The following is a 26,468-nucleotide window of genomic DNA, read 5'->3' on the forward strand; positions in this document are numbered from 1 at the left end:
CCAAAGTAGAAATATCTCGGCCGCCCGGACCCGGCGCTTGTGGCCTGACTTGAACCCTTTGTCTTTCTTGATATTCTATAATTGAACGATTCTATCTGAGATCATCCCATCTTTGCTTGATCTATTATATCATTGTACTTGACTACTTGCATTGTCTTGACTGAGTTGCCACCAAATACTATCATCTTGACTTACAAGAACTAAACAACTGCCTACTCATATCACCAACACTTAAACACACCCATACATCTCAAGACAAACATCAAATAGAGGCTAAAGCCCTCCACGACATGAGATTACAATGGCCTCCTCAACAGAACAACTCTTTCTCGCCATCTTGAGAAGCGATCACATCAAAGACTCTCTCTTCCCTCACCTCTCAACCACCGACCTCTGCAACATTCGTCAATCCTCATCAGCTTGTTGTAACCTCCTCACTAAGCGTCTCTTCACACGCATCCACGTCTCTTTTTCATCCTCAACTTTTACTAAATCAGCACGGGTTGCTGCTCTCGCTCGTATCGGTCATTATATTGAGCATCTCACTTTCTACTTCCCTCACTCAGATGCTACCTTTCTTCCTCCTCTCATTCATCCTGTCTCTGGCAATGAGATATGTTTCCTTTATACCCCTCATACCAGCATGGGCTCTGTGCTATCAAGACCCAAGTATGCCAACGCTGAACTGGGTGATATCCTTACCCAGCAGTATCCTCCTCTCTTCCATGCTGCTACCAATGTACCCAGCTTCATCAATGCTATGCGCAACTTGACAAACATGCGCCATCTCACAATCAGATGCCCTGGACAAGATCCCAGAGAGAGATACCGTCGCGATATTGTCGACTATGCTCTCATTAGTCTGCGCATCTCTCTTGAGCGCGCCCCTCTCGAGAAACTCCACAAGCTGTCACTGTCTCAATTGCATCCCGCTGCCTTCAACTACCTCCGTCATGTCAATGGTTTCGGAACAGTTCCTTCTGCTGGACGTCGCTGGCGACAGATCAACAAGCTCTCCGTCTCAGTAGACGCATGGGACTTTTACGGCTCATCACCTGGCCGTGATCATCTCAAGGTCATGGATGAGTATATCCGCGCCTTCGCTCCCAACCTTGAAAAGTTCGCCTTTACATGGCTTGGCCGTAAGGGACCATGTCCAGTTGCTCTGGCTGCTGACCCTATCTTCGCACCACCTCGCGCCTCGAGGAAACTCTTCCACGAGGTTACATCTCCCATGTCCCCATTACCAGAAACACCCGGAAAGGGTGCTATTTACTTCCCCAAGCTGCGATACCTTCAAGTTCGCAACGCTACCATGAACGCTCCCCAGCTCAGCAACTTGATCAACTCTCATCGTCCAACCGTCAAAGAGTTTGACTTTGAGAGTGTTGTTCTTGCTGATAACGGCAACTGGGATGATGTTCTTGCTCCGATTGACACTGACGATTCATGGTCTCGAAGCAACAGCATGGCTGCTCAGTCAGAATACAGTCTAGTCACAAGCCCCAGCTCTGAGCATCTTCCCAGTCCAAGTGCTGCTGTCACTGCTGCTAGTCGCGAGCTCTTGGATATGGACCTCGGTGGCTTCCCCTTTGATGACATCGAGAACGAGGTCATTGATGACTACCCGACTAGGGATGTTCTCATCGACGACGATGTCTTTGCCCCGATTGATGAATCAGACGCGGGCTTTAGCACAAAACTGCGCAAGAAGCGCTCTCGTCGTCGCAGAAGAAAGCATCGCAGCAGCGACGATGATATCCCAGAAACCCCTACACCATCTCCCAAATCCTCTCTGCGCTCTCTATCGCGCCGCCATAAACCCTCTCGCCCCAAACTCCAACCTTCAGTAGAAGAAGAGACCCTCCGTCCTCGTACTCCGAGCCCCCATATCACCGCACCTCTTCTCATCAGTGATCCCCAACCTGTCCTCCTCCAACCCACTACATATGACCCAACCGCAAGAAAGAGCACAAGTCGAGATCCCGACGAGGGCATATCACCTGTCCAGCGTAACATCGAACAAGAAGAGGCGCACCGTCTTCTCGCCGAGGACGCCGCCGCAAGAGTCAGCGCGTTGCAAAAAGCTAAAGCAGCTGTTCTATCGAAGTTGAGTCGCGAGTTCTGCCACAGCAAGAAGTCTCGCGTTGGTGAAGCAAACGCATGCCGCTTCCTGGCAGGCCGGGACTTGGGCACAGCCTTTGGACCTAACATGGTCATGGAAGACCGAAGAGCACTTGAAAGTCGGAGCGTGCTGGTGCCTCTGATGTTCAGTCGCTCATGAAAATAACGATGTACGATGGACGAGAAATGTATGAAAACTAAGAGCTCTTGGAGAGAGTGGTATGACCTTGTAATGAGATATGATATCATGTCCTTCGTTTCTTCATGTATTTTACTATCGACATTCTTTCCAAGAAATACGAATGTTATGTTATGATTAATGATAAACATATCCCTAACTGCTCGCTCTTGGTGATCATGTGCTCTCTTTCTTGATTGTCTCCATAGCCTTGACATACTCTGATACTTCTTTCAGTCCAGTGAGCGTCAAGTCTCTCCTTCGTCCCTCAATGATGACGGTAGGAACAGAGTCAATGTCCATACCGATACTTCTAATGTCCTCTTTTGTTTTCCTCTCCCCTTTTGCTTTGTTTTCAACCAAGCTCTTCGCCTCTTTCTCATCCACGCCAGCCTCGACGCATGCTTCAACTAACATCTCATCCTCACCAGGATGTCTCCCCTCAGCGAAGTACAACCTGAACAATGCGTCCACAAGCTTGTTGGTTACTTCCGCCCCCTGCGACTCCTGGATTTGTTGAATGATTCGATGAGCAGGGAACGAATTACCTGTTGGGCCTGCAAAGGCGATTGGGACATCCAGTGGTTTTGCGAGTGAGAGCATATGTTCTTCGAAGAGCTTTTGTGCTTCTTCATTATCATTGTGCTTCTCGTGAAGAGCATACGCAGCACGGTCCGGGATGGTCTCAGGACGACTGGGGCTGGGTTGGTAAGATGAGAACTGCAGGTCAAAAGAGATAGAGTCTGCTGAGGGAGAGGCACGGAATTGTTTGAGAGCATCGTCAAGTCTGAGTAGTCATCTTGTTAAAATGTGGCTCATGGGAGCAGATTCAATATGTACCTCTTCTTTCCGATGTATGTCCTGAGACCAGGTCAGCCAATTGTACTCTTTTCAATTCGCAACGAGCATCCATACCAAGGACAGATGGTGTCCATGACCAAGGTCACTTGTGATTCGTACATCTTGACCAAGTTTGTTGAGAGAAAGAAAGGATGATTCTGTTGTTTAAAATTCGTCAAATATTAATAGCAAAACAAGTTATATAGATGCGGGGGAGACAAAGGCTCCGCACCGGGCCTCGGGATCGGCGACTGAGCGGTAGTAGGGCGATCATTGATCAACAATTAATAAATCCATTAGGGATTGCTAAGTAAGTACATGGTTCACATCAGATGCTAAGAATCGTCGAAACTGGGGGTATCTCGAAACGTGAATTATATCTCGCTGTACTTAGTCAAACGTCATCTTGGAACCCGTATGCTTCACCACAGCACCCGTCAATCTCGCAACAGCAATATCTTCAGCCTCCTTAAGAGGCTTTGCTTCCCTAGGAGCCTTTGCCTCACCATCATCGTCACCCTTCCTCTCGCGCGCTCCACCGTTGCCTCGGTCATTTCTACGTGGTGGAGGACGGCCTCGGGGATTGCTATCTCCTTCAGGAACTGCCTGTCTGTCCTTGCCAAAACGCTTCTTGTATCGCGCTTGGTCATCCTCGGCCAGCTCAATCTTGAGGTCGCGGCCCATGATTCGGTTCACCCACCACTTGCGCGTCTTGAACTGCTTCTCTTGAGACTTGTCTTTCTCTTCCTCGTCCTTGAAGTCCTCTTCTGTCTCAATTGCCTCCTTGATCTTGACGAAACCCTTGACAGCCCACGCAGCAGCCTCGGGCTCCTTGAACTTGACCCAACCAAAGCCCTTGCACTTGCCAGTGTCCTCGAACGTAGCAACCTTGACCCACTCGATCTCGCCGCACTTTTCAAAGTTTCTGTACAGATCGTCATCGGTCGTCTTGAAGCCCATGTTACCCACAAAGATCTTGCGACTGGCGTTGGTCTCTTGCCTCTGCTCCTGGCTGGTCTTGCCATCGGCAGCACCCTCCTCAGCAGCCTCGGCCTCCTTCTTGGGTCGACCCTCGAAGGATGTCGCATCCTTGATAAGAAGTTTTCGGCCACCGAGGTCGTTCTCAGTAAGAGCGATGGCAGAGATCTTGGGTCCAATGTCGTTAAAATCGACGTAGGCGAATCCCTTATTCGTAGGCTTGACGCTCTTGTCTCGGCCGGGCTCCTTGTTGGTCGGTAGCTTGATGCGAGTGATCATCTCGTCGGTAATGACACCGCCAGAGTTATCCACGAGCCATTTGCGCATCTCAACGGCCGTAACGTAGAAAGGCAGGTTACCAATCCAGACGCTGTGTTCCGACCGGGCGGCCTTCTTATCTTTGGCATCCTCGCCCTTCTTCTCCTCGTCGCTATCGTGCTTCGCGGGCAAAGCTTTGCCCTTCTTGAGTGCACGCTTTGCGCGCTTGGATGGGGGCTCGGGGGCGTCTACATCGACTTCGATTTCCTCAAGCTCGATCTTGCGCTTGATCGCGGAAGCAGGCTCAGTCTCTGCCATGTCGACATCTTCTGTTGTTTTGGTCTTTTCGATCTCGACGACCTTCTCAGGCTTTTCAGCCTTCGATTCCGATCGGGAAGACTTGGACTTCTTCTCCTTCTTTTCTTTTGTCGCCATTTTGAATTGTGGTTGTCGGATCGTGATCTGATGGGCGATCTAGATCTGGGCCTCAGGTCAGTCCAGCAAAGTTGCCAGAAATTTTCTGCCAGTTTGGTTGCGATAAGCGATAAGAGACTCGGAGGAGTGGGTCCAAAGTCTCCCGAAGCTGGACCCTGCAGATGCTTCCGATAGTGGGGCTTTCGACCTCCGTCTCGATGGGCGGTCGGCCGCGTTGAGGAGCCCAGCCTCCCGGAATCTCGGAGAAGTCAAGAGATCATGATTACGGTGAAGCCGTGAGTCATGGAGCAAAGATTGTGCTGGCATTGCCAAGAATATTACATGTCGTATTTGTCAAGACTGACTTGTGCCAACTGAAGGATTCATGCTCGACTCTCCCCAGTCTACACTCTAGAACAACAGATAACCGAGAGACCAGTGCTGCAAGTTAATTAACAAACATCAAGATGAAAGCTAATTCGTAGTCTCATGCGGTCATCGAGAGTCTAGCAAATGCTTGGAGTTGACTTGGGGGCATTATGGTGTCCGTGCAATATCGGGGAGTATTCTTCCTTGATTCCAAGTTTCACCTTAGAAAATGGCAATAACTTGACATCCATGGGTCAATCAGTTCTATGGAAAATTCCCTAAAGCTAGCGACTCCTTTCGAATGATTTACTATTCCTTGTACATATTGACACAATTAACTGTTGATCATATCTTTCACCGCTTAGCTCATTTAAATCTTAGCAAACAGGGGGTTCGTTGTCTCAGCTGTGGCCTAGACATCCAATCGATGCGACATTAAAAAACAAAGCATTGAGGTCCGTGTAGCTCACGCTTGTTGAATGAAGCTTACCATGGAACAGCCCTGCAGCAAATTATCCATCAGACATGGTTTATCTATTTTGCTTTATGCTATTGTTTACATCACACTGTTAATTGAGGTCGCCCTTCAATCTTTCTCCAAATATCTCTCAACAATCACTCCTCGATTTCATCGTTTCGGGCAAGCAAAGTTGCGCCGATATTCTACGCCGAGGCCGTCGCCGGCCGAAGTCCCGCGTCGGACTACTAATTGGGTAAAGATCCCGATCCGGCCCCGTAATGACGGCCCGGCTTGGTTAATCTCAAAAGTTCCGGGGCCTAATATAAGCAATGATACCGTAACTGGAGCCGGTAATTTGACCGATCTTATGCCACGTGTGCTGTTCAGATTGTTGACATGAGACTCTTGGTTGATATGGATGAAATTGCGTCGAGAACAAGAGTCATGACAAGCAGCTGAAGACCAAGCCGGGCCACGGTGGGGTTCTGAAACTAACCTAATGCTTGGAACTTACCTACCAACAGCCACTTTGGCACTAAAAATTCACGCTGGATGTGCACCTGGAGGGTGAATATGCCCCTCAATGGCCCTGTTCACGTGTGGCTTCAATACTGGCCCCCAGGCGGTTTGCGGGTCTCAAGTATGGCCCAAGCCGCTGGCCCATAGCGAATAAGGTGCTTGTGACCCACCCTCGGCCTAGGCTCTAGCAGGCAAAATTCACTAGCCCCAGACAACCAAAAACTGGAACCTTGGAAAGTCTCCCTCATTCAAAGCCAGTCCAACCCCAAACAAAGCCTATTCCGTCCCGTCCACTTCTTCACCTTCCTCCACCTTCTCAAAACCCTCTTCTTCCACGCCATCATCAATCAGTCTCACTTCCACTGCATTCGAACAACTACCTACCTTCAACGCACCGCAACCTTTTGCGCGACGACTCTGCCATCTTTCCAGCGCACGATTTATCAATCAAGCTAGCGACCGATCGTATCGCCGCTCACCCTTTAAAGCGGACGCTGGAAATCTAAGCTTAGCAAGACTCGACATTAAGATTACCGTTGTTTTGCTTGGAAGCCGAACAAGCGGCCATTCTTTATCGACAAACTTTTGCCCATACGATTTTGATTAGGCCGATCTGTTGTCCTTGAGTGACTTGTTTCATTCATCGACTATAAACAAATATCGCAGCCGACTATCTTCAACGAGCTTACGACCTTGATCAATATGAACGTTCTGCTCACGCCTCAACCTCCCGTCTTCCCTCACCAACACGAAAACCCTCGAATTTCTCCTCAGCGATCTCGTAAGTCATTTTAATCCCCTTTCCGATGCTTTCTTTTTCATCCTTTGTCGTGCTTGCCACTAACCGAGTCAGTGTCTCCATTTCACAACATGAACCCCCGCAAGAGAAAAGCCGACGAGGATGGCGACGAGACCATGTCCCCCAGGAGCTCCCCTACCATCTCTGCTCGAGCTCTTGCTCGACCTTCCAAGAAAGTCCGTGGAAATGAAGTTATCGGTCGACCCCTCACCCTCCCCCGACTTCTCGAGACCCTCGACACTTCTCAACTAAGAACTGTCCTCGAGCGCATTTGTGAATCTCATCCTGATATCGGCCACGAGGTTGTCACTCAAGCTCCTCGCCCCTCAGTCTCTTCGGCTGTAGAAGTCTTGCAAGGATACGAGACGAAACTGAAAGATGCCATCCCCTACGGCGAAACCAGTCCCGAATACACTTATTACCGAATCAAGGAGCCCCTAATTGCTCTGATTGACGCCCTATCTGATTTCACACCTCAATTCCTTCCTCCTATCGAGACTCAGCCTACCAAGTCTCTCGAGTTCTTGAACGAGGCCACAGACTTCATCCACAGGTTGCCTAACTGGGAACCTCAGGCATATCGTCATCATAAGGAAACTGCATATGAAGAGATATCCAAGGCATGGGCGCTTGTCATCAATGAGGCAGGCAAGAAGGCCGGCGGTCTTAACTTGCACAGTGGAGGTTGGGACCAGATCTTATCTCGACACAACGAACAATCCGGTGGTCGCCTCTCTTCTGCTATCAACGCCATGTCCATGAGTGTGGGGTGGATGGGGTCCAATGCAAACGCCGGACCTGGCGGCCCCTCGGAATCCAACTCCATTTTGAACCAGTTGATGTCAGGTACATACGGAGCGCCCGTAAGAGTTGGACCCTGGTAGGGCATGGCTGTTTAACCTTGAAAAAATTACGATTGCATACTGTGGCGCACCGGACGAGTCAACTTCGCACATCTAACGACCGTATCATCACGACAACTTTCATTTTATAGCATAGGTGGCATAGATTTGAGGCACCCTTTTTCCTTGTGTGGCAGGGTGGTTGGCGTTTTGCGTGCATTTCTTGATATCCCTTTCCTTCACTCATGAACTAGTAGGGATTATTGTTAACAACACACTTGTGCTGCGGTTTGCTGTAGCTAGATATCTGATATATTTTATTTGTCATGACGTCTCTTCCCTCATCATTGCATGCTCAGTGGCTAGCAAAACCATGGTTGACTGGCTGTTCTTGGTTATGGCTTATGAGACGAGAAACACAGCGTATTAATAATATTTTATATGTATTCATCATCGTATTACGGCTCAATTACATGCACCAGCCTCACCAAAAACTATATTACCACAAACCATCACATTTGCGTCAGGATACTGGTATTACGATGCGATCAGAGTAGACTAACATCGAATCCTCTTACCTAGATCATACTTTTTCATAGGGCATTCAGGTACATCGAAGTTGACTGGACACAACCTTATATATAAGAAGCCGGGCCTACTATATCTTAAGCTCGTATTAGACTCTTTCTTAAACATTGTTTCCGCCGTGATGCACTGTCTGTTTACTTGTTGGGCGCAACCTTTCTGAGCACCATATGGACATCGGCTATGGTTTGTTCCAGGCAGAACAGAGTTTACTCAGTGGGTGATTAAGAAACTTTCTACAACTTCGTGAACACTTGATAGATCCCCACCACCTTGTGTGTCTTTCTGATCTCAACAAACGGTGAACGGATATAAAAGTCACTAAGATATCAGAGTGACATACCATTAGCAGACATTGTAGCCGTCTCAGTTAACATAAAATGCCTCACAACTAGCGGATGAATTCTAGTAAAGAATACTATCTTCTTCATGCTGACGTATATATACTTCTAAGGGAGTGTTTCTCCACTTCAAAGTTGAAAGTCACAAGATACTCGTCGCGTGACGATTACCATAGAAAGAGGTTGTCTCGATTCTCAGCCCAAGCCTTGAAATTAGCGTCGAGACAGCCGAGACGATGGTGGGGCAATCGCGGGAAGATCTGGTAAACTTCAGTGGAGCCTTGGTCCCTCCGAAGTTTCCAATGTTCTAGGCAGAGTCACGTGCTCTCCCGTCATTTCGAATGAGAGGCGCGACTGCCTGGACCGTTAACGCGCTCTCGCCCATTAATCAACATTCAGCCCGCTACCACTGGCGAAGATCGTCTTTCACTACAATACATTACTTGTCATCTCCGACTTGCTGTGTTGCTTCGGGACGCTCTTCAAACTTGCTTAATTTTTCTTCATGTTGGCATAATTCTACGTCGAGTGTTGAATCATTTATCATGCCTGCGTATGTTTCAAGACGTGTTGCGTTCTTTGGTCTATTACTATTACTAACTGTTCTGCAGCCCAGGCGATCAACATACCACGGTGACGAATCCTTTCGAGGAGCAGCGCCCACGAGTCGCTGAATGGGCTGCCAAGGATATTGCTACAATCTCAGCGAAGCTCGATAAACAACTTGGTCCCGAATACATCTCCGCACGCGCAGGTCCCGGTGGTACTAAAGTCCACTATCTCACTGCTGAGAAATGCATCACATTGGCGAACGAAGTCTTTGGGTTTAACGGATGGTCGTCTTCCATCCAAAACATTCAGGTCGATTTTGCCGACGAGAACCCACAGACACAGCGCGTCAGCATTGGCTTGTCGGTTATTGTTCGAATCACACTACGAGATGGAACCTACCATGAAGACATCGGCTACGGTTCCATCGAGAACGCCAAAGGAAAGGCGATGGCTTTCGAGAAGGCCAAAAAGGAGGGTACTACTGATGGACTGAAGCGTGCATTGAGGAGCTTCGGCAATGTCTTGGGTAACTGCATCTACGACAAAGATTACGTGAAGCAGGTTACCAAGATGAAGGCGGAGCCTGTCAAGAAGTTTGACCAAGACAACTTGCACCGTCACGCTGACTTCATAAAACGTGACGTTCCGAGAACAGAACCCGCGGCCCCGGCGGCTCCTGCTCCTCCCGCGATCAAGGCCGAGCCCGTACCGCCGCTCCCGGTCGCAGAGTCATTTGACGACTATCTTGGAGGTATTTTGTCCTCCGACGGATTTGAGGAGATCGAGGCTGAATATCTGTAGAGCTCGACGAGGCCGACTTCTGTGTGCCAGAAGATGGCCATCCAGACGAAATTATGCTTTCAACATCAATCTTGGGCCAAAATGCGAACGAAAAGCCCGTCGCGAAACCTCAAGGCCAACAAATGCAACAACCCAGCAGATCGAACTCTACCGGGCCTCCGAGCCGAGCGCCCCAAACTCCGATACAAGGACAGCAACGCTCAAATCCCTCCAACGGTCCCAACCCTCTTGCAAATCGTCCCCAAGGCGGGCCATCGGGACGTACAACTCCAAGCCAAATGGGGAACCCTCGCCCGCCGCCGAATGCACCTCAAAATATGCCCGAGACTGTAGGATTCTTTTCGGCAAAGGCTGTCAATCAGTTGCCTGAGTCCACTCTAGAAGGTTCGAGCAATGCCCGGCTTTCTTTGCCACAAGGACAACAAGCCTTTAACCCTAAGGCCGAAAGCCCTTCGATTCGAAAAACACCTGGCATCGACCACAATTCATCCAAACCTGTCGCAAAGAATGGCCAGCACGTTGCCCCGACTAACAGTCAAGCAACTCCTGCACCTGCACCTGCTCAGCGATCCAACTCCAGTAGCTTCACTCCGGTACGGCCATCCATGCCACCGAGCTCCCAGAGTGCCCGGGGAAATGTGGTGAATCCATCCCTGGACCAGACTCGTCGAATTGGTGCACCATCTGGTCCAGGTAGTCCCCTGGCGAACAGAGGTAGCTATCGACCGCCGGCGATGAAACGACCACCCCCTGCTGATGGGCGAACTGCCTTGGCCGATCTTCCCGCCAACGGAAACGGAGGCGCAACTTCGACTGCGGCTAGCGGGTTGGATGCGAAGAGACAGAAGATGGCGTAGATTTCTTGAACTTCTTTTGACTTTCAGAGGGAAAATGGATGGCACGGTCGTCAGGCGTATCGGTTTTCGAAGGTTTTGTGAATTGCAAGGAGCTCAGGTCTGGGAAATTTCTATGGAACAAAGTAAGAATGGTGATGATTGGAGTCTAGAATTGACCGGAAGACTACCAGGCGTATTCCCTAGAAATTATGGCATGTATTATTTAATTCCTGACGGAGTTATAGCTGGGCTACAGCGTGAAGAAACCCTGTGGTAGTTGACAGCAGCTATTCCAAGACCTAACACTACGCGAGATGAAGTATCCAGGGACTAATTCTGTTTATTTTATCCATCTTTCTATTTGTACATGGTAGATTTTCCAGCCCAGTCATTATACATACTCTTCCAGAGTGGGAGAAGTTTATTTTGACCATGGATAGCTTAATTGATATCCTCTTTTACTTTCAAGGCAGCTTTGCGAGTCCTGAGCGGGCCTGCTTTACTGCGTCAGGGAAGCCGAGCTTGCCAGCCATTTCGATACACTGCTTGTACTTCTTGCGAGCTAGGTCATTATTGCCGAGCATGGCGGCGACATCGCCCCAGTTACACAAAGCAACAGCACACGCCTCATCACACTCGGCTGTGCGCTCGTCGCCTGTAACGTCCTTAGCATGTTTGTAGGCGTTCTTGGCCCAGTTCTGCGCAGCCTCCAGGCACTCCTTTCGAGTAGCAGGCATGGCAGGGTCGTGCAACTCCTTGATCATGTCAGAGGGCTCGCTGTTGGCGGGGACAAAGATGGGATGTTGAGCAAAGCTGGCGGCCAAGTTGTTCATGATAATAGGGCGGTGGCAGGGCGTTTCGCAAAGACGAAGAGCCTGGAAAAACAGAGGAATTGCAAGATGGAACTGGTTTTTGCGTTCGTAGTCACGGCCAAGCGACTCCATAGCGCCACCCATTTGTCCAGGGCTCAGCCAGTCACCCTCACTGGGCTTGACACCTTCGGCTTTTCGGCGACGAGCCTCCTTCAAGGCTGTTTCGACAGCCCAGATGAGGTGCTTTTGAGAGTTGTCAGGGTCGAGAACGTGCTCATCAGCATACAATTCTCCGAGCTTGATAGCAATCCCAACAGTCTTGGCGAGGATGCGCTGCCTCTTATGCCATAGGCTTTCGGGCGCCTCCTCCTCCTCTTCAGGCTTTCCTTGCTCTGGGGTAGATGCAGCGACGGTGGTGACTTGACTTGACGAGGTCTCGGGGGTCTCTGATGCTGGCTTGATAAGTCTACCTTCATCGCTGACCTTGCCCTCCTTAACTGATTGCTCCATAACACTAATCCACCTGTTGCAATCGGCGAGGATACCCTCCAACACCTGCAAGCATCCATTATAGTTTGTAATCTTCTCGAGCCAGTAGGAGGTCTGAATTCGAATACCCAGAACCTCGTCAGAGTAAGGGTCCAAGCCATGCTCAGCGCATTGGTCCATAGCACGCTTGTAATACTTAAGAGCTAGTTCGGCATCGGGATTGATGTTGGTGTAGTATAAGGCACGTCGCAGAGAGTTTGCGATAGGCTTAGGGTATCTCGTGAATTGGTAATGGTAAAAGTAGTTGAAGTAGAGGTAAACGGTATATGCGCCGATGATAGATACTACACCCAGACTTGTATTGTTAGCTGATTCAACAGAGATAAGAACCTGACAACTTACACAAAGATTCCCAGTGTGGTGGTACCTGGATTTTGTCTATAAGCAGTTTTGATACCAGTCGGGCTCATGGCAACTGCAAGACTGCGAAGACCAGCAGCAAGAGCCCGGCCAGCGAATTGACGAAATGTGATCTGTGGCTGCGTCGGTGGTTGGTTCTTCTTCGGCAACTGATCCTTCTTGGCTTCCAAATCCCTATCATGCTGTCTATTAGACGAGTTCGTCGTTTGGAATCGATGCTGATCTAATCGGAGATCGATAACGGTGCGGAAGTAGACAGTGGCGGTTCGCGACCGGAGCTGGACGGAGAGCAGGCCAGAGGTTGCATGCTGCCAGCATCTCCCGCGAAGAGGCCTCAGCGAAGCAACCGCTGAGACCGACATGGCAGGCCAATTAATGAAGCAATTGGCGAACGATGTTAGTTGGTGCTGGTGATGACGAACATTGAAACTGAAAAGCTGCAAGTCAGTGGGACCGTAGTTCCATCATACTTACGCACAGACCAGTTCCATTTTCGACGAATACTGGCCCGTGCGTTTCCAATCAACCGGAATCTTCAGTGAGCTTCCGGTCGCTAAAGTTGACTTCGGCCGAGGGTAGCGGGTAGGTTCAGGGTCTCGTTGGCCATGGTTTTGGTGGGGGAGGGGGAGGTTCTAGCATATGACGGAGGGGAGCATTTAAAGATCCACCCATCCTCTATTTGGCCCAATCTTCAATAACTTCTCGTTATCCTCTACGACACAAATACTCTCGCAACAATGGCTGGAAAGTTCGAGCCCAAGGTTCCCGTCAACCTCGACCCTCCTAAGGACGACGTTATCTCCAAGGAGGAGCTCGCCAGAGCCAATGGTACAGTTACCACGCCCAGACGCTCAGCAAGCTGTGATAATATTATCTCAGCAACTTCACTTGGCCTCCAGTAGTTTTGAGCAGAACCCAGCTAATGGATCATCAGGCGCTACTGAAGGAGGCAAGTGCTACGTGGCCATCAAGGTAAGTCATTGCACATCTACGAGTCAAGATGCAACTCACCGTGCAACTCATCTCATCCAAGGAAGCACAACTGATCGTCTTTCACCACAGGGCAAGGTTTACGACGTGACTGGAAACAAGGCCTACCTTCCAGGAGCTTCCTACAATGGTAACTGCATATCTTTGCCAAGATGGCATGCATGATATCTAACTAGTTTCTCTAGTCTTCGCCGGCAAGGATGCCTCGAGAGCTCTGGCCAAGTCCTCGACAAAGCCCGAGGACGCACTTCCAGAGTGGAAGGACTTGGATGATAAGGAGAAGGGCGTTCTTAACGACTGGATCACCTTCTTCTCCAAGCGGTACAACATCGTTGGTGTTGTGGAGGGAGCCACAAACATGGAGTGACTAGCCGAGTTGCCTCCGAGTACTCACGTCAAGCTATGAATTTATTGTGTTCCGGTCTTCTATTTTTTTCAAGCTCGTGAATGTTCTGTGGCATTCTATCTTGTTATTCTCCGCTGTTGTGAGTCTGTGGAAGCTTCAGCCACCATGCGATGTCTCACCGAACAATTGATTGTGCCCACTCACTAGATGTTTCAAGACATACAGCATAAGCACCCAATCTTGGACAAACTGCAGCACATACATATCCAGGCATCCCTGTCGAGAAAAGTGTGAGACTTGGGTACGGCCACCAGGTTGGTCGTTGCATAGTCAATTCCCTTGCAGAACTGGAAAATCGTTTCTCAACGTAGCTCTCGCTCATACATGAACAACATTACACGAAACGGGCCGCAGCACAACCATCCCATACGGATAGCCTTGCGTTCCGATCCTTTGTCTGTGGCGCCGTTCAGAGCCGTACGGTAACATGTTATTAACCGCAAGGCGGCAGGGGTTTATATCCAGGTTGACACTTCGTTCCACACAGACGTTGCGCATTTGCAGAAGCAGCTTGAACGAGCAACTGTGGGTACCATTGTGCCTTTGGGTGTAACAGATGAGATCTTTGATGACTGAATAGGGTTCATGCATGTAGCTTGCTTTTATTCTATACTACAGCTTCAAGGGTACTTGTGTTACGTCTTAAAAAAACAACTTCGGTGTTTAGTTCTAGCTACATATATCTAATAAGAGACAAACCAGGATACAGACAGAGTACATTTTTAACTCCAGACAAGAGAGAAACATTTTGAAACCGTACATCGCAGAGGCTAGTTAGCCTTAATCTTCATGCGCTCTGCATGCTAATATATAGTTTGAGGATCCTGTCAGTTGTGCTGTGTCTGCATTTGGCTCGCACGCCAAGCAGTTGCGCAGCTTTCGCATGGGACACATTGCCTCCAGGACTTCCGAAGCACTTTGACACCGAAACATTGATGGTTGGGGTCGTTGCGGGCAAAGTGGCAATATGACTTGAGACGAAGAGTCGAGTGGTTGCAAGCAAAGAGGAACTCTTCCCAGTCGCACATTTTAAGCTGTTGATAAAGGTGCTCCGGTCTTGACAGGTGCTAATGAGATTGCGTTAGCCAGAGTCGTATGGATAGTGGGAGATGCTTGCTCACACAGAGAATGTTGGTCAATGGATTCAGCAATGAAGATCCGGTGTGTGCTGTATGTACGTCTTCGAAACTGAGCTTGTAGATGAAGAATATCGGGTCTGATGGTATAGCCAAAACCAACGGCAGAGACCAAGCCTCTTATAGCAAGAAATCGTACCCTGGCGTTGAAGTTTGTCTATTGATGTATCTCCTATTTTCTTTTCCCTGGTCCATGGCTCGTGTGGCTGTCCGTCGATGAGAATCAGAGCAAGGATGCCATGCTCTGCTATCCAATTGACATTCGTTCATGCAAGCAATCGGTATGATCTCCGTAGATGATATGATAAATCACTTTTGAACCAAAAGAGAACTTAGTGGCACAGATGGAGACCCAGATTCCCGTTTCTGAAAGCAGGCGGCTGCATAGACATCAAAGCAGACAGCCGGAGCACGCGTGGGGTTGTCGAGGAGCCTCGAGTCTTCGGCAAGCTTACATGAGCTAGGCTGTAGTACCGAAAGTTTTTTTCTGTGAGGTCAAGAGCCTGTTTGGGCTATAGCTGGGACGTTGTACGAGCATAGAAGTACGAGGGTTCCAAATAAGGAGCGAAGATATCGAGACCACATCCCAATTGCGGATCAGGTTGTATAACAAACTGAATTTGCCAATAGGTCCAACCAAGAACCTAAGAGATCACCGCATTGCATCAAGCATCGAAGCCACTCAGCATTGAAAGTCTGATGAAAGCAGAAGCAAGGTTGGCAGTCCTCGTATATCATGCATGTGCCAACAGTCAACCTAAGAAAAAGAAATACCGGCACTGACAATACATCTTGTGCTGAATGTTTTGTACGAATACTGTTCGTCTAGCCGAGATCGAATCCGATGGTCTACACCAAGGATAAAGGGTAGTATTGTCGGGAGGATGCAGAATTATCCAAGTGGAAAGAGGAGCCAGAATGCAGGCAACCAAATTGAGTTGGGTAAAGTTGAGTGTAAACAATCGAGGGAAGAGACAACGAAATGAGACATCAAGGAGATTTTGGAGAGTTACATAAGAGAAAACAATGCTTGAGGGCCATAGTGCAGTTTGGAGGAGACTAGAAACTTGAAGATCGTCGTCGCACCTTGGGCTGGCGTGAATAGTAAGACATACAAAACCAACCAAGTGAATGATTGACGCAACAAAGAGAATATCCAATGTAAGCAACCTCGTCAGCAATTGGAAGATACTGTAGGTTAACCATGATGAGGATTGAGAGAATGGCATGAGATAAGAAATGTTATGTAACAAATGTCGAAAGGATATGCCGAATTGTTGGATAGATCATGATAATACTTCAATAAGAAGAATCGCAACTATTAACCAGAATTGTACGTGATTTAATCACGCTGTGCAGCTTGTGTGGTGGTTGGATGGAGATGGAGGCCGCCTTGATACCCTCCAGTGCCAAGATTGTACGTTGATGTAAGTGCCGAGGGAGTAAGTATTTGTGATGGATATATTTCCACTTCATTGAACGAGAGGAAAGAGGTAACGAGACTTATAATAATGAAATTAGTGGGACTTTAAATGACGTATTTGATCGATGTTATTGAAAATGATGAAATTCTCATTCTGTTGTTGAGCCGCATCATTAATTGACTAATAAATGGTTCGCAAAATGGACTTTTCCCTCTTATTTCTTCAGCGCGGACACAGGTTGCCTCGCTGGATGCCTAGCAGCTTGAGGGTTGAAACAAGACATCTGATTGGCCAAAATTCATCGCAATGCCCCAAAGTGAGGCGGTTTGGGGAAGACAAGACAGGAAAAAGAGGAAAGGACGGGACGGGAGGAGAGGAGCTCACCTCACAGACCGGGCATTCTATTAATCTCCTTGTACATGTACTGCACCTTCCTTCATTCTCACTCCCATCAGTATTTCATCGCAGCGACACCACGCCCTCTCCTCTCCTCCATTTCCTCCCCCTTTCCCCGCCGCTTTCGATCCTATTTGTGCTTTATCCTCTATTTGCCTCGTCACCTGCGTCTCTTCTTCTTCTTCATCTAGGTTATGCTACCTTGTGTCTTGTACTTGACTCTGTGACTCGCCCATACTGTCGCATTGTTTGTCGATAGCAGCCTAACGCGAACCACAACACCACGTCCATAGCATAACCAGCTCCCGACTCGTTCAAACCTTTGGACGCCTCTTTTGACCTGACCCAGCGACCTTGTCGAGCACGAAACAATTGCCTTGACACAGACCATCGCACTAGTATCTGTCAAGTCCGTGATCCGCCTGGGATCCCTTGTTGGGAGGATTCTCACCAAGCGAGGAGGGACCTTGCAGTTGATCTTGTTGCAATCAATGTATGCAATTCTTTTCATTTGTTCATTTGTGATGGCATGGCCTCTTCCTGTTTCTTCTTCGGCCTATTGCCCTGACATGCACCATTCTGGCTGTATCAACTTTCAAGCTGTTCCATCAACCTCCATCCTATGAACATAGTCGTCACCACTACCTATCAGTTACCTATCTCTGTTCTATATCAAGTTCATTGGACTACCTCTCATGGTCTGCTCAATACTCACCGAGGAATTCGCCACCCCCATTGAACTAGACCACCTGTCGGCCTCAATGTACAACATAGTTCAATGAAGATATCTGCCTACCTAGTCTCCATGTGTTATTATATCGTATTCTCGGATGCTAATCCAGAAGCAGCGACAGCTCCCCGAAACCTATCAGCTGCGTGGCCGTCATCAGAATTAGTAGCATAGACGGCACAGCTCGACTCTGTGCATACCAACTTCATCCAGCCAGTCGTCATTATGGATTCGTTCGATTCTTCACAAGACGAGGGCAACAGTTCCAATATTTCTCCCCAAACAGCTCAACAAAACGTAAATCTGGCAGGCTTGAGTCAAACAAGGCCTCAGACCGCGAACACCATTTGGCCGACCTGGCCTGTTACTGATGACCCCTGGAATGCCCTTTATGGCTCATCTAGTGACGGCCCGACTCGATCGCAAATTGTCGGATCTGCCGACTTTCAAACCTCATACCAAGATTACAGAAGTAAACCCATATTGTCTGAATGTGACACCAACGCGGAAGATTCGGCTTACGGAAGTCGTCTCACACACAGTATCGGCAATCACTCTGCATATGGCGAAGATCTAGACCCCGATATTCAAACACTGGATACTCCAAACCCAGACACACAACTCGTTTACAGTAATCTGGAATCCCTCCAACTGACAAATGAATCTCGACAATATCGAGATCAATGGCAACGCTCTCGTCCTCCTGCAAGCATCGCAACAGCGCCCGTTGGCGGAGAAAGGCGACTAAGATGTAAAGACTGCCAGAAGACATGTCGTACGCAATCAGAGTTAAGGTAAACTTTGAGCCCCTATATCGTGTCAATTTGATGCTTGTACTAATGTGTCAAAGAAAACATGTGTTGAGACATTCTCTTCCATTCGAATGTGACGTCTCCGGCTGCTCACGCGACAAGGGATTTACCTCGAAGAATGACCTCGAAAGACACAAGAGAACTGTACACAATGATCGTACAGTTTCTGGGCGTACCTTCGTATGCAGTATCGGCAATTGTGCGAAGAAGAATAAAGTCTGGCCTAGAGCTGACAACTTCCGCTCCCATCTCGAACGGATGCATCGCAAGAAATACTCAGCTAATGATGATCTGTCCGAATTCGTCCATCGGTAGGCCTCCTGAGCTTCCCCTTACATCACCTTGTCCTTGGCTAATGAACACAAAGGCCCATCCCGTCACAAGGCCTAGAGGGTGTAGGAGGAAGTGCCATGGCATATGTCCAAGCCCAGGAACAATTGCCTGGCCTAGCTCATCCTTCCCCAATCTTATCCTTCCGTGGATACCATGGCGACAGACGGGCTTCACAGCCGCAACCTGGCATCGGCAGCTTGTCTCGAGGTCCAGCTTCTATCTCAGCTGATCGAGACGTAGCGGGCCTTACTCCCGTACGAGAAAGCGATGAGAATTTTATTAGACCGGAGATACTCAATGGGTCGGACCCACTACTACAAAATCGATGGGCTCCGTCTGCTGCATCTGAAGAGGATGCACCGGGTGACGATATTATGACTTCTGACTCTGAGCAACGTCATGATTCTGCTCCAGATGCTATGGAAGATGTGCAACAAACCGGAATTTCAGAAGCGGATTCGCCCAGCGTTGACGAAGACCCAAGATCTCAGCAGCCCGATATCAGAATGGCAGATGCTGACGAGGCTCAACGGACCCCAAGAGCAGTCTCGTTGCCAGACCGTCCGAGCTTTGACTATTCCCATGCTAATCCTGAGGCAACATACGAGCTCCTTGACAAACTCCCGAAAGACTTGATTGCAAGCTATGTAAAGAAACATCTGCCTGGAATGAGAGATGAAGTTGAAACCCCGAAGCCAGATATACCTAGTGCCAAGAGCCAGGGTCATTCACACAAGTGCCCAGACTGCGATAAGACGTTCCCTCGGCTGTGTGAACTCAAGTAGGTCATGTTACGCCTCAACATCTTGGTATTTTACTTAAGTCCCATCTAGGAAGCACCAGAAAAGACACTCGAAACCATACGGATGTACTTTCGTCGACTGTACAAAGACATTCGGAAGTAAGAACGACTGGAAGCGACATGAGAGTATCCAGCACTATCAGCTTGAGACATGGATATGCAATTGCACAAAGTCCAATTCGAGCGAACTTTGTGGCAAGGTCTGCCATCGTCGCGAGAGCTTCAGAAATCATCTTACGAAAGAACATGAGATTTCTGATCAAAGTGTCCTCGAAGAAAAGCTTGACACATGTAGAAAAGGCCGCCACTGCGATGCTCATTTCTGGTGCGGTTTCTGCAAGAACACTATCCAGATCAAAGAGTCGGACAACACTTGGACTAAGCGATGTGACCATATTGACGACCACTTCTCCGGCCGTGGTGAAATGCCCCAAAGGCACATCAGCGAATGGGTGCATGAGAAAGCTCACAGTGCTGTGTCTTCCACCTTTCAAGAAACTACGTCGGAATCGTCACCTGGCTCATCTATTCCCGATCCCAAAACTCCTCAAGCATTGGCGTCACTCGGCAACAGCGGCGAGGGCCGTCGAATCCCGAAAGACACGTATATGTGGATATGCGTAAGTAGATGCACAAGTCCCTTGTCAATCATTGCCTGCTAACTGGAGCTCGACAGTGCAATTGCAGTAACGAGAATAGTTTTAGCCACAACACAGCATGTTTCGAGTGTAGTCGGCGCAAGTGCGATAGCTGCCTTGTGCACACATTGCCTCCAAGCGATAGCTAGCTCATGCGCCTGTTGAACTACCCTCCGGCGCAAGGTGGTGAGTGTTGGATATGATTGATTTCTGCTTATGATATATGATGATGGAACATATACCCTTGTTATGAACATGATTGGATAGTGCATGACTGAGAATAATGGCAAAAGTATTGACTGGGCTTTGCAACTGTATAAATCGTATTTTATTGGCAGCAATCTAGGAACTCTGTGCAGTGCTTATCTATCTGGCGTAGTGAAAGACATTAGCTCAACTCGTGTAATTTCAAATACAATATCCATGTCAAAAGCTGCTGGATACGTGGTCTATCGGGCGATTTCACTCAGCCATGACATCCCCACAGATGATATGTTGCAGTATCTATGCCTGGATTTTGCTCGGTACATAAACACGCAATCCCTGGGGATCGACAGAAGTGTAAATGGCAGGGGCATCAGCTTTGAATGCCGTAATTGTGTTACTTACACGACCTGCATATCTAGCTGGCTTACCTGCAAAGACTTTCCACTTCAGTTAGTGACTCAGGGCTATGGCGCGGGCTATTGTCTCAGTCAAAGCCACTCTCTGGGCGCGTAGTAGAGCCCAGTAATAGCTACACTTCCTAGTCAAGTGGGACTACGAGTTGCCTGGCTGGGCAGTTCTGTGTAACACAAGATTGATTTAGACGCTCAAGGGGAGAGACATCGATGCACTTCCAGGTTCCGGGTAGTGATTCCGGTCTGGATCATCTGTCAACACTCAGGTCGCACAAAAACTCAGTATTGGCAAGGCTCATATCGTTCAGGGCTCGTTAAGAGCTGGGGCTGAACGGGTTGGAAACAGGGGTTGAGAAAGGAAGGGAGGATGATGTGGTTTCCTTAATGGGTCCCGGTAGTTCTGAATAGGCCATCTCACGGACTTTGCAACTTTTCCACTAGAAATGGGATCTGCACTCCATTGCACCATCAGCTTGATCTAGCCATGACCAGCACAGGGAGGAAGGAGACCGGGATACGATATTATCAACCGCGCGGCCACGAGAAACAGGAACGCTCTGGTGGAATTTTCTGGGTGTATCTATAGTCAAAGTCGCATCATGTACTGTACATACTGCGGGCAGGGGCTCTTATCACACAAAGGAGATCTCGGGATAGAGTCCCACCACCACGGTACTGGATCAATCGATAGCTGTGATTGAGGCCCGAGTTTGTTGAGAGGGATATTTGATTGTGGTATGTAATAGAATCAAGACAGCTTGGTGTTTCTGAGGCTCAGGATAGGTCAGTTATGTCAAGTAGTTGTTCCAACAAGCGCCTTGATTACCTCGTGGAGAACAAGTGACAATGGTGGGCCTCCCGGCCAAGAGCCAGGGGTAAAGATACTGAATTTGGAAGAACATATATAGAAGAGACATTCCGAGCATCTATTATTGGCCACCATATTTAAATGGAAGTGTCAGAGTCACGTTCGTTTTGGACAGAGGGCAAAGTTACCGAATTGTGTAATACTGTGTTGCAACGACAGGGCTGAATTGTAAGGCCACAGCCATACATGCATACGTAGGTAGTTACAATGGGGGCCGATGCAATGTCTAAAAGGTTATGTAAATGGATTGGATTGCATTATTGATAGCCCCCAGTTTGGGGGTTATCTGCTGTCCTGTCTTTTATGCATGGACTACGTAGTATATCTTCAGCTGGGCTGGGCGTTTGACCAGCATTAATTATGGTTGATATATATACGAATGCGTAAAAGTGCATAGAGGATCTTGGTGTGGCTGGATGAACCAAGTGTATGGGTTTGTTCGCATCAATGTCTTGGTGTAAGATCCATTGCGTATTTGTCTAGGTAGTCAGCTATTCTTTACGTTACCTAGTACGGAGTATACATATAATAGACCGCAAGTTAAACAAAGACATTTAAAGTTCAAGATGCAAGATGATATGATGTTTCATTGTGTAGATAGACAATGCACGGGCAGAGTTTCGAGTATTGGTCATCACAGTTAATTCAACTAGAGTTGGCGTTGGGGTGTCATTCGACTCTGGCATCAGACAAGGGTGTAAGAGACCAATAGCGCAGGGGCATGCAAGCCAAAGGAGGGAAGCAAGACATATTAGTACAGATAAAATACTGGGCAAATTTATGGTTGCAAGTGCTTGCGCTCGTGGTCTAAGTCGAGTACTAAGAATTGAGCCCTGCTAAGCCAGGCGTCGTGATGCTTGTAAGACTGTTGGCTCTAGCAATAGACTTAGACTCTTTATGGCTTAGAGGGAGCAGGAAAATGGCAGGGTATGATTGGCAGGGATATCAGGCAACCCACAGTACGTACCCGACGGCGACGACAAGATGGTTCTTTGGTGGGGACTCGTAGGGAAGGATCAACGGACGGGGATTAAGGTCTCGCTTACCCAGGCTAGACCAGGCGCCTGTCGATCTTCCAGCTCCCCCATCTTCCGTCGTCCGTCTTCCATCTCGCTCTGCAAGCCAGACTTGGCTTTCTTCAACAATGGATGTGCTTTTGCTTTTCTTTTACGTATCTGTGCTGCATAAAAACTGCACAGCCATCATCAATCACTGCGAAAAGTCTCTAAGAGCGCGTCATTCATGTTACCCCATCTTCAGCTTATAGCACGAGGCGTTTGCAACACGAATACACCTTAATTAAACGCGGTTGTCATGGCCCCCAGATCGCCTAAAGTGTACTTTGCACATTCGAGGTCATCATTAAGCGGCGGCTAACATGTTTCAATCACGATCTCTTGCCCGCTAATGCGGAATTTACAGGATTTAAGACACGGTCTACTCATGAGCCCGCGCCAGTCCAAGCGAATGCAAAGTAACACGTCCTTGACTCGAGACAGACTGATGGTGGGAATCGTCACGCATCAGCTTGTCTCAGGCTTTCTGCCTTTAGACTAGACTTCAGGGGCATACGTGCTTCGTCTACGATGGTTTCGCTCATTCCTACGAATTCAGGATACGCAGACACCAAGCCGTTTCTCCTACGTGTACTACCACCCTTCAACGTCAACACCAGGACCAACACCAATATCGCATCGCCATCGCCATCGCCATCACAGCTGCAAGCAATGAATGGACGGACTCGACCACGGATTGGTTTCCCCACTGACACTACCAGGGCGGATGAGCGGGCCAGACCGTCCTGTTAGTGGCGTCAAGGTGTTCCGGGTGCCTTGAACTAGTGGTCATGCATGCCCTTGAACGCCCAAGATTTTACACAGAAGATAAGGAAAAGTGAAAACTGCTTCTATCTAACGGTGCGGGACCGTTGCCAACTTACAGAATCACGACCGAGACATGCGTGTTCACCTATGCGCAACAACATGAAGCCTATTGCCGCGCACGGCTTTTGCAGTACTAAAGGGCTGAACAAGGCCATTTACGTACCTAGGTATTTGGAACGACAACCAAAGTTTGGAACCAAACTCTACCGCTAGATTATCCCACATACTTTGTTCCCTATTATGCCACACACCATCTTGTCGAGGCAGTAGGCAAGCCGGGGTGAGCAAGGGTCAGGGCCAGGTCAAGCACAACCTGTCAGGGTTTCCTGCAGCTGTCCTGAAAAGTAATGATGGAGGGGGTCGGCGTTCATGGGCCCATTGCTCTCATTGCCTCCACACTCGATGCCTCTCCAAAAGTACGTACCTAGTTGAGGCTCTGCTGAATGAAAGTCGGGGAGGAAGCGGTGCCCTCGCTGCAGAATGCTCTCAGACAGGCCTGCGAGAACATCTGCCCCATACAATTGGGGAAATCCCTATCACTCTTTAAGATGTCCCCCTTCGCCCTCCAACAAGTCGACTTTTCTCCATTTCGGTCAACAGCTTCAAGAGCCATTCCGTCTTGCCTACTACAGAATACACTTTATCTTTTATCTTTTATCTTTGCCCTAAAATCCTATATTACCTTATTGCTTGATTTCCCAACATTGCACTACCTGACTTACACACGGTTTCCTTGCGTTACCACGGGTCAAGACTTTACATCCGCATATACATGGCCATATGCCGCTCTTTCTCTGAAGTTCCTCTCGATTTTCGACTTGAAATACTTTCTCTGTCCCGGACTCAGACTTCTGCTGTTCCATCACATTACTGACAACGTTGACTAACCGGAAACAACGCCTCTACACCACTGACACTATGGCCTTCCTTCAGTACCACGAGGAGACTGATAGGGCTGGGTACCTGTCCAACATGCCGTATCTATCTCAGCATGAGCCTGATTACATCAAAAATCAAGACCTCGCCGACCGAATTGATCCCCTTCTCCAATGTCAAACATCATATGCCGGCGGACCTATTGGTACCAGTGGCTTGCAGAGATATCTCCAGGAGCCACAGAACAGCTTCTTCACCGCACCGCAACAAGTTTCAATGCATAGTGCCTATTACACAGGCGTATACCCAAACATGGGCCAATCCCTTCACCACAACTCGCAGTTCCGACATGGCTCTCCAGTATCCTACCAGCATTCGTCGGTCGCTAGTGGACCTCAGAGTCCCCCGTTAACGGATAACGATGGACATGTTGACAGCACTCGAGGGCCATCTACTCCATCTGATACTGCTGCTCTTTCCCCTCATATAGTTTCCCTCGGCTCTCCACCCCCCAACGTTTCACTGTATGGGCTCTCGAGTGTCTCTCAAGGATGTGTGAACCCAGCAGTGATACAGCCAGCCCAAACCTTCGACCACAACCCTGGAGAGGAAGACTTGACTGGCTTCGAACTCGACATTCATCTGAGCTTTGAAGACACTACGCCTGTCTCAACCTCTCCTGATAGCAATTCGAACAACGCATTGTCGATAAATACCCCGAACTCTCTAGCAGAGCCTCGAAACCATATCGAAACCCTTTATCCTGAAATTGAGAGTATGGATGTCGATATAAAAGTCGAGGACGAACTGATCGCTGAGAATTTGTCCACTGTGGCTGAAGATGATGATGACGAGTACAAGCCTACTCGTAGAGCCAAGTCGTCTAGGCCCTCTAGAGGCAAGAGTCGCCGTGGTCGCACGACACGACCAACCCCTACTGTCTCTGTCAACACAGCAGGAGCCGTCAAATCACAGCGCTCTCGAGCTTCGGCAAGTCGGACTTTACTATCAACATCTTCTGATAGAACTGCCATGTGCACGCAATGCAATCAACCTTTCACCGACGGGATACAGCTCCAGAAACATATCAGCGCCTTGCACAATCGTCCATTTATCTGCGTCTTCCATTTCGCAGGATGCAACCAGGTGTTTGCTAATAAGAATGAATGGAAACGACATGTTTCGGCGCAACATCTGAACCTCAACTATTGGCTCTGTACATCTGGCGGCTGTGGGCATTCATCAAGTGCCTCCCGGGCAACCCCAGATGCCCCTACACACTGCCGAGTTTTTAGAAGAAAGGATCTTTATACCCAGCATATCCGCCGGATGCACGCACCCCCAGAAGTTGCCCAAGCTGATAAGAGGGATAAGACCTTTCCTCTCGATTGGATGATCAAGGAGAAGGCGCTACAGGATAAAGCATTTCGACAACGTTGTCAGCTACCGCAGTACATGTGCTGCCCAGCCAAGGGTTGCATGACTGTTTTCGATAATGGCCCGCGGACCTGGGACAACCGCATGGAGCATGTTGCGATTCACCTTGACCGTGCAGCTAAAAGCGAAGAACCACCAATCATTTTTGGCGGTGACAACGACAAAGCCTTGACCGATTGGGCATCACAGCCTGATGTTCGAGTAATCAGGTCTAACGGAGTAGGCTGGGAAACATGCCAGCCACTGAAAGCAGCTAGGATCGAGATCTCTAAGCTGTCAGGCCTTGATGAAGGCCTCGACGAGGATGCAGAAGGTGAAGAATGTTAAGAGCCTTCTTTTCAGTACTGATGGTCCAAGAACATATGCAAGTTCTTAACGCATTCTGTCATGTAGCTTTGGAGACTGCTACATGAGCGCAAGTGTTCATTTACCTTTGGGGAAGTATTTATACAGGTTTTCATACGGCGTTTGTTTTTACAATCACGATACCACCATCGCAT

The 26,468-nt window shown here is 48.7% G+C and overlaps 9 protein-coding genes across 9 annotated transcripts; 6 read left to right on the forward strand and 3 right to left on the reverse strand.

The window, feature by feature from the left end:
- Nucleotides 1-301: 301 nt before the first annotated feature.
- Nucleotides 302-2,284, forward strand: FIESC28_07188 (uncharacterized protein; the record flags this gene model as incomplete). Its single annotated transcript, XM_031161329.1, has 1 exon — nucleotides 302-2,284. The coding sequence occupies one exon, from the start codon at nucleotides 302-304 to the stop codon at nucleotides 2,282-2,284; it is 1,983 nt and encodes a 660-aa protein (XP_031014587.1).
- A 195-nt stretch (nucleotides 2,285-2,479) lies between these two features.
- Nucleotides 2,480-3,264, reverse strand: FIESC28_07189 (uncharacterized protein; the record flags this gene model as incomplete). Its single annotated transcript, XM_031161330.1, has 3 exons — nucleotides 2,480-3,089; nucleotides 3,143-3,163; nucleotides 3,218-3,264. 3 exons carry the CDS (start codon nucleotides 3,262-3,264, stop codon nucleotides 2,480-2,482), a joined length of 678 nt encoding a protein of 225 aa, XP_031014588.1.
- Nucleotides 3,265-3,532: 268 nt separating this feature from the next.
- Nucleotides 3,533-4,813, reverse strand: FIESC28_07190 (uncharacterized protein; the record flags this gene model as incomplete). Its single annotated transcript, XM_031161331.1, has 1 exon — nucleotides 3,533-4,813. One exon carries the CDS (start codon nucleotides 4,811-4,813, stop codon nucleotides 3,533-3,535), a length of 1,281 nt encoding a protein of 426 aa, XP_031014589.1.
- A 2,197-nt stretch (nucleotides 4,814-7,010) lies between these two features.
- On the forward strand, nucleotides 7,011-7,823 carry FIESC28_07191 (uncharacterized protein; the record flags this gene model as incomplete). The annotated part of the gene is made up of 1 exon (XM_031161332.1): nucleotides 7,011-7,823. One exon carries the CDS (start codon nucleotides 7,011-7,013, stop codon nucleotides 7,821-7,823), a length of 813 nt encoding a protein of 270 aa, XP_031014590.1.
- Nucleotides 7,824-9,252: 1,429 nt separating this feature from the next.
- Nucleotides 9,253-10,917, forward strand: FIESC28_07192 (uncharacterized protein; the record flags this gene model as incomplete). Its single annotated transcript, XM_031161333.1, has 3 exons — nucleotides 9,253-9,260; nucleotides 9,319-10,010; nucleotides 10,061-10,917. The coding sequence occupies 3 exons, from the start codon at nucleotides 9,253-9,255 to the stop codon at nucleotides 10,915-10,917; spliced, it is 1,557 nt and encodes a 518-aa protein (XP_031014591.1).
- Nucleotides 10,918-11,360: 443 nt separating this feature from the next.
- Nucleotides 11,361-12,979, reverse strand: FIESC28_07193 (uncharacterized protein; the record flags this gene model as incomplete). The annotated part of the gene is made up of 2 exons (XM_031161334.1): nucleotides 11,361-12,552; nucleotides 12,600-12,979. 2 exons carry the CDS (start codon nucleotides 12,977-12,979, stop codon nucleotides 11,361-11,363), a joined length of 1,572 nt encoding a protein of 523 aa, XP_031014592.1.
- A 375-nt stretch (nucleotides 12,980-13,354) lies between these two features.
- FIESC28_07194 (uncharacterized protein) lies at nucleotides 13,355-13,974 on the forward strand (the record flags this gene model as incomplete). Its single annotated transcript, XM_031161335.1, has 3 exons — nucleotides 13,355-13,445; nucleotides 13,552-13,737; nucleotides 13,793-13,974. The coding sequence occupies 3 exons, from the start codon at nucleotides 13,355-13,357 to the stop codon at nucleotides 13,972-13,974; spliced, it is 459 nt and encodes a 152-aa protein (XP_031014593.1).
- Nucleotides 13,975-17,924: 3,950 nt separating this feature from the next.
- FIESC28_07195 (uncharacterized protein) lies at nucleotides 17,925-20,336 on the forward strand (the record flags this gene model as incomplete). Its single annotated transcript, XM_031161336.1, has 5 exons — nucleotides 17,925-18,450; nucleotides 18,675-18,822; nucleotides 18,879-19,625; nucleotides 19,678-20,266; nucleotides 20,334-20,336. 5 exons carry the CDS (start codon nucleotides 17,925-17,927, stop codon nucleotides 20,334-20,336), a joined length of 2,013 nt encoding a protein of 670 aa, XP_031014594.1.
- Nucleotides 20,337-24,573: 4,237 nt separating this feature from the next.
- Nucleotides 24,574-26,295, forward strand: FIESC28_07196 (uncharacterized protein; the record flags this gene model as incomplete). The annotated part of the gene is made up of 1 exon (XM_031161337.1): nucleotides 24,574-26,295. The coding sequence occupies one exon, from the start codon at nucleotides 24,574-24,576 to the stop codon at nucleotides 26,293-26,295; it is 1,722 nt and encodes a 573-aa protein (XP_031014595.1).
- Between the last annotated feature and the right edge of the window lie 173 nt (nucleotides 26,296-26,468).

The sequence above is a fragment of the Fusarium coffeatum genome (assembly GCF_003316985.1).
Source record: "Fusarium coffeatum strain FIESC_28 chromosome Unknown BRIP53273_contig_158, whole genome shotgun sequence".
NCBI lineage: Eukaryota > Fungi > Ascomycota > Sordariomycetes > Hypocreales > Nectriaceae > Fusarium > Fusarium coffeatum.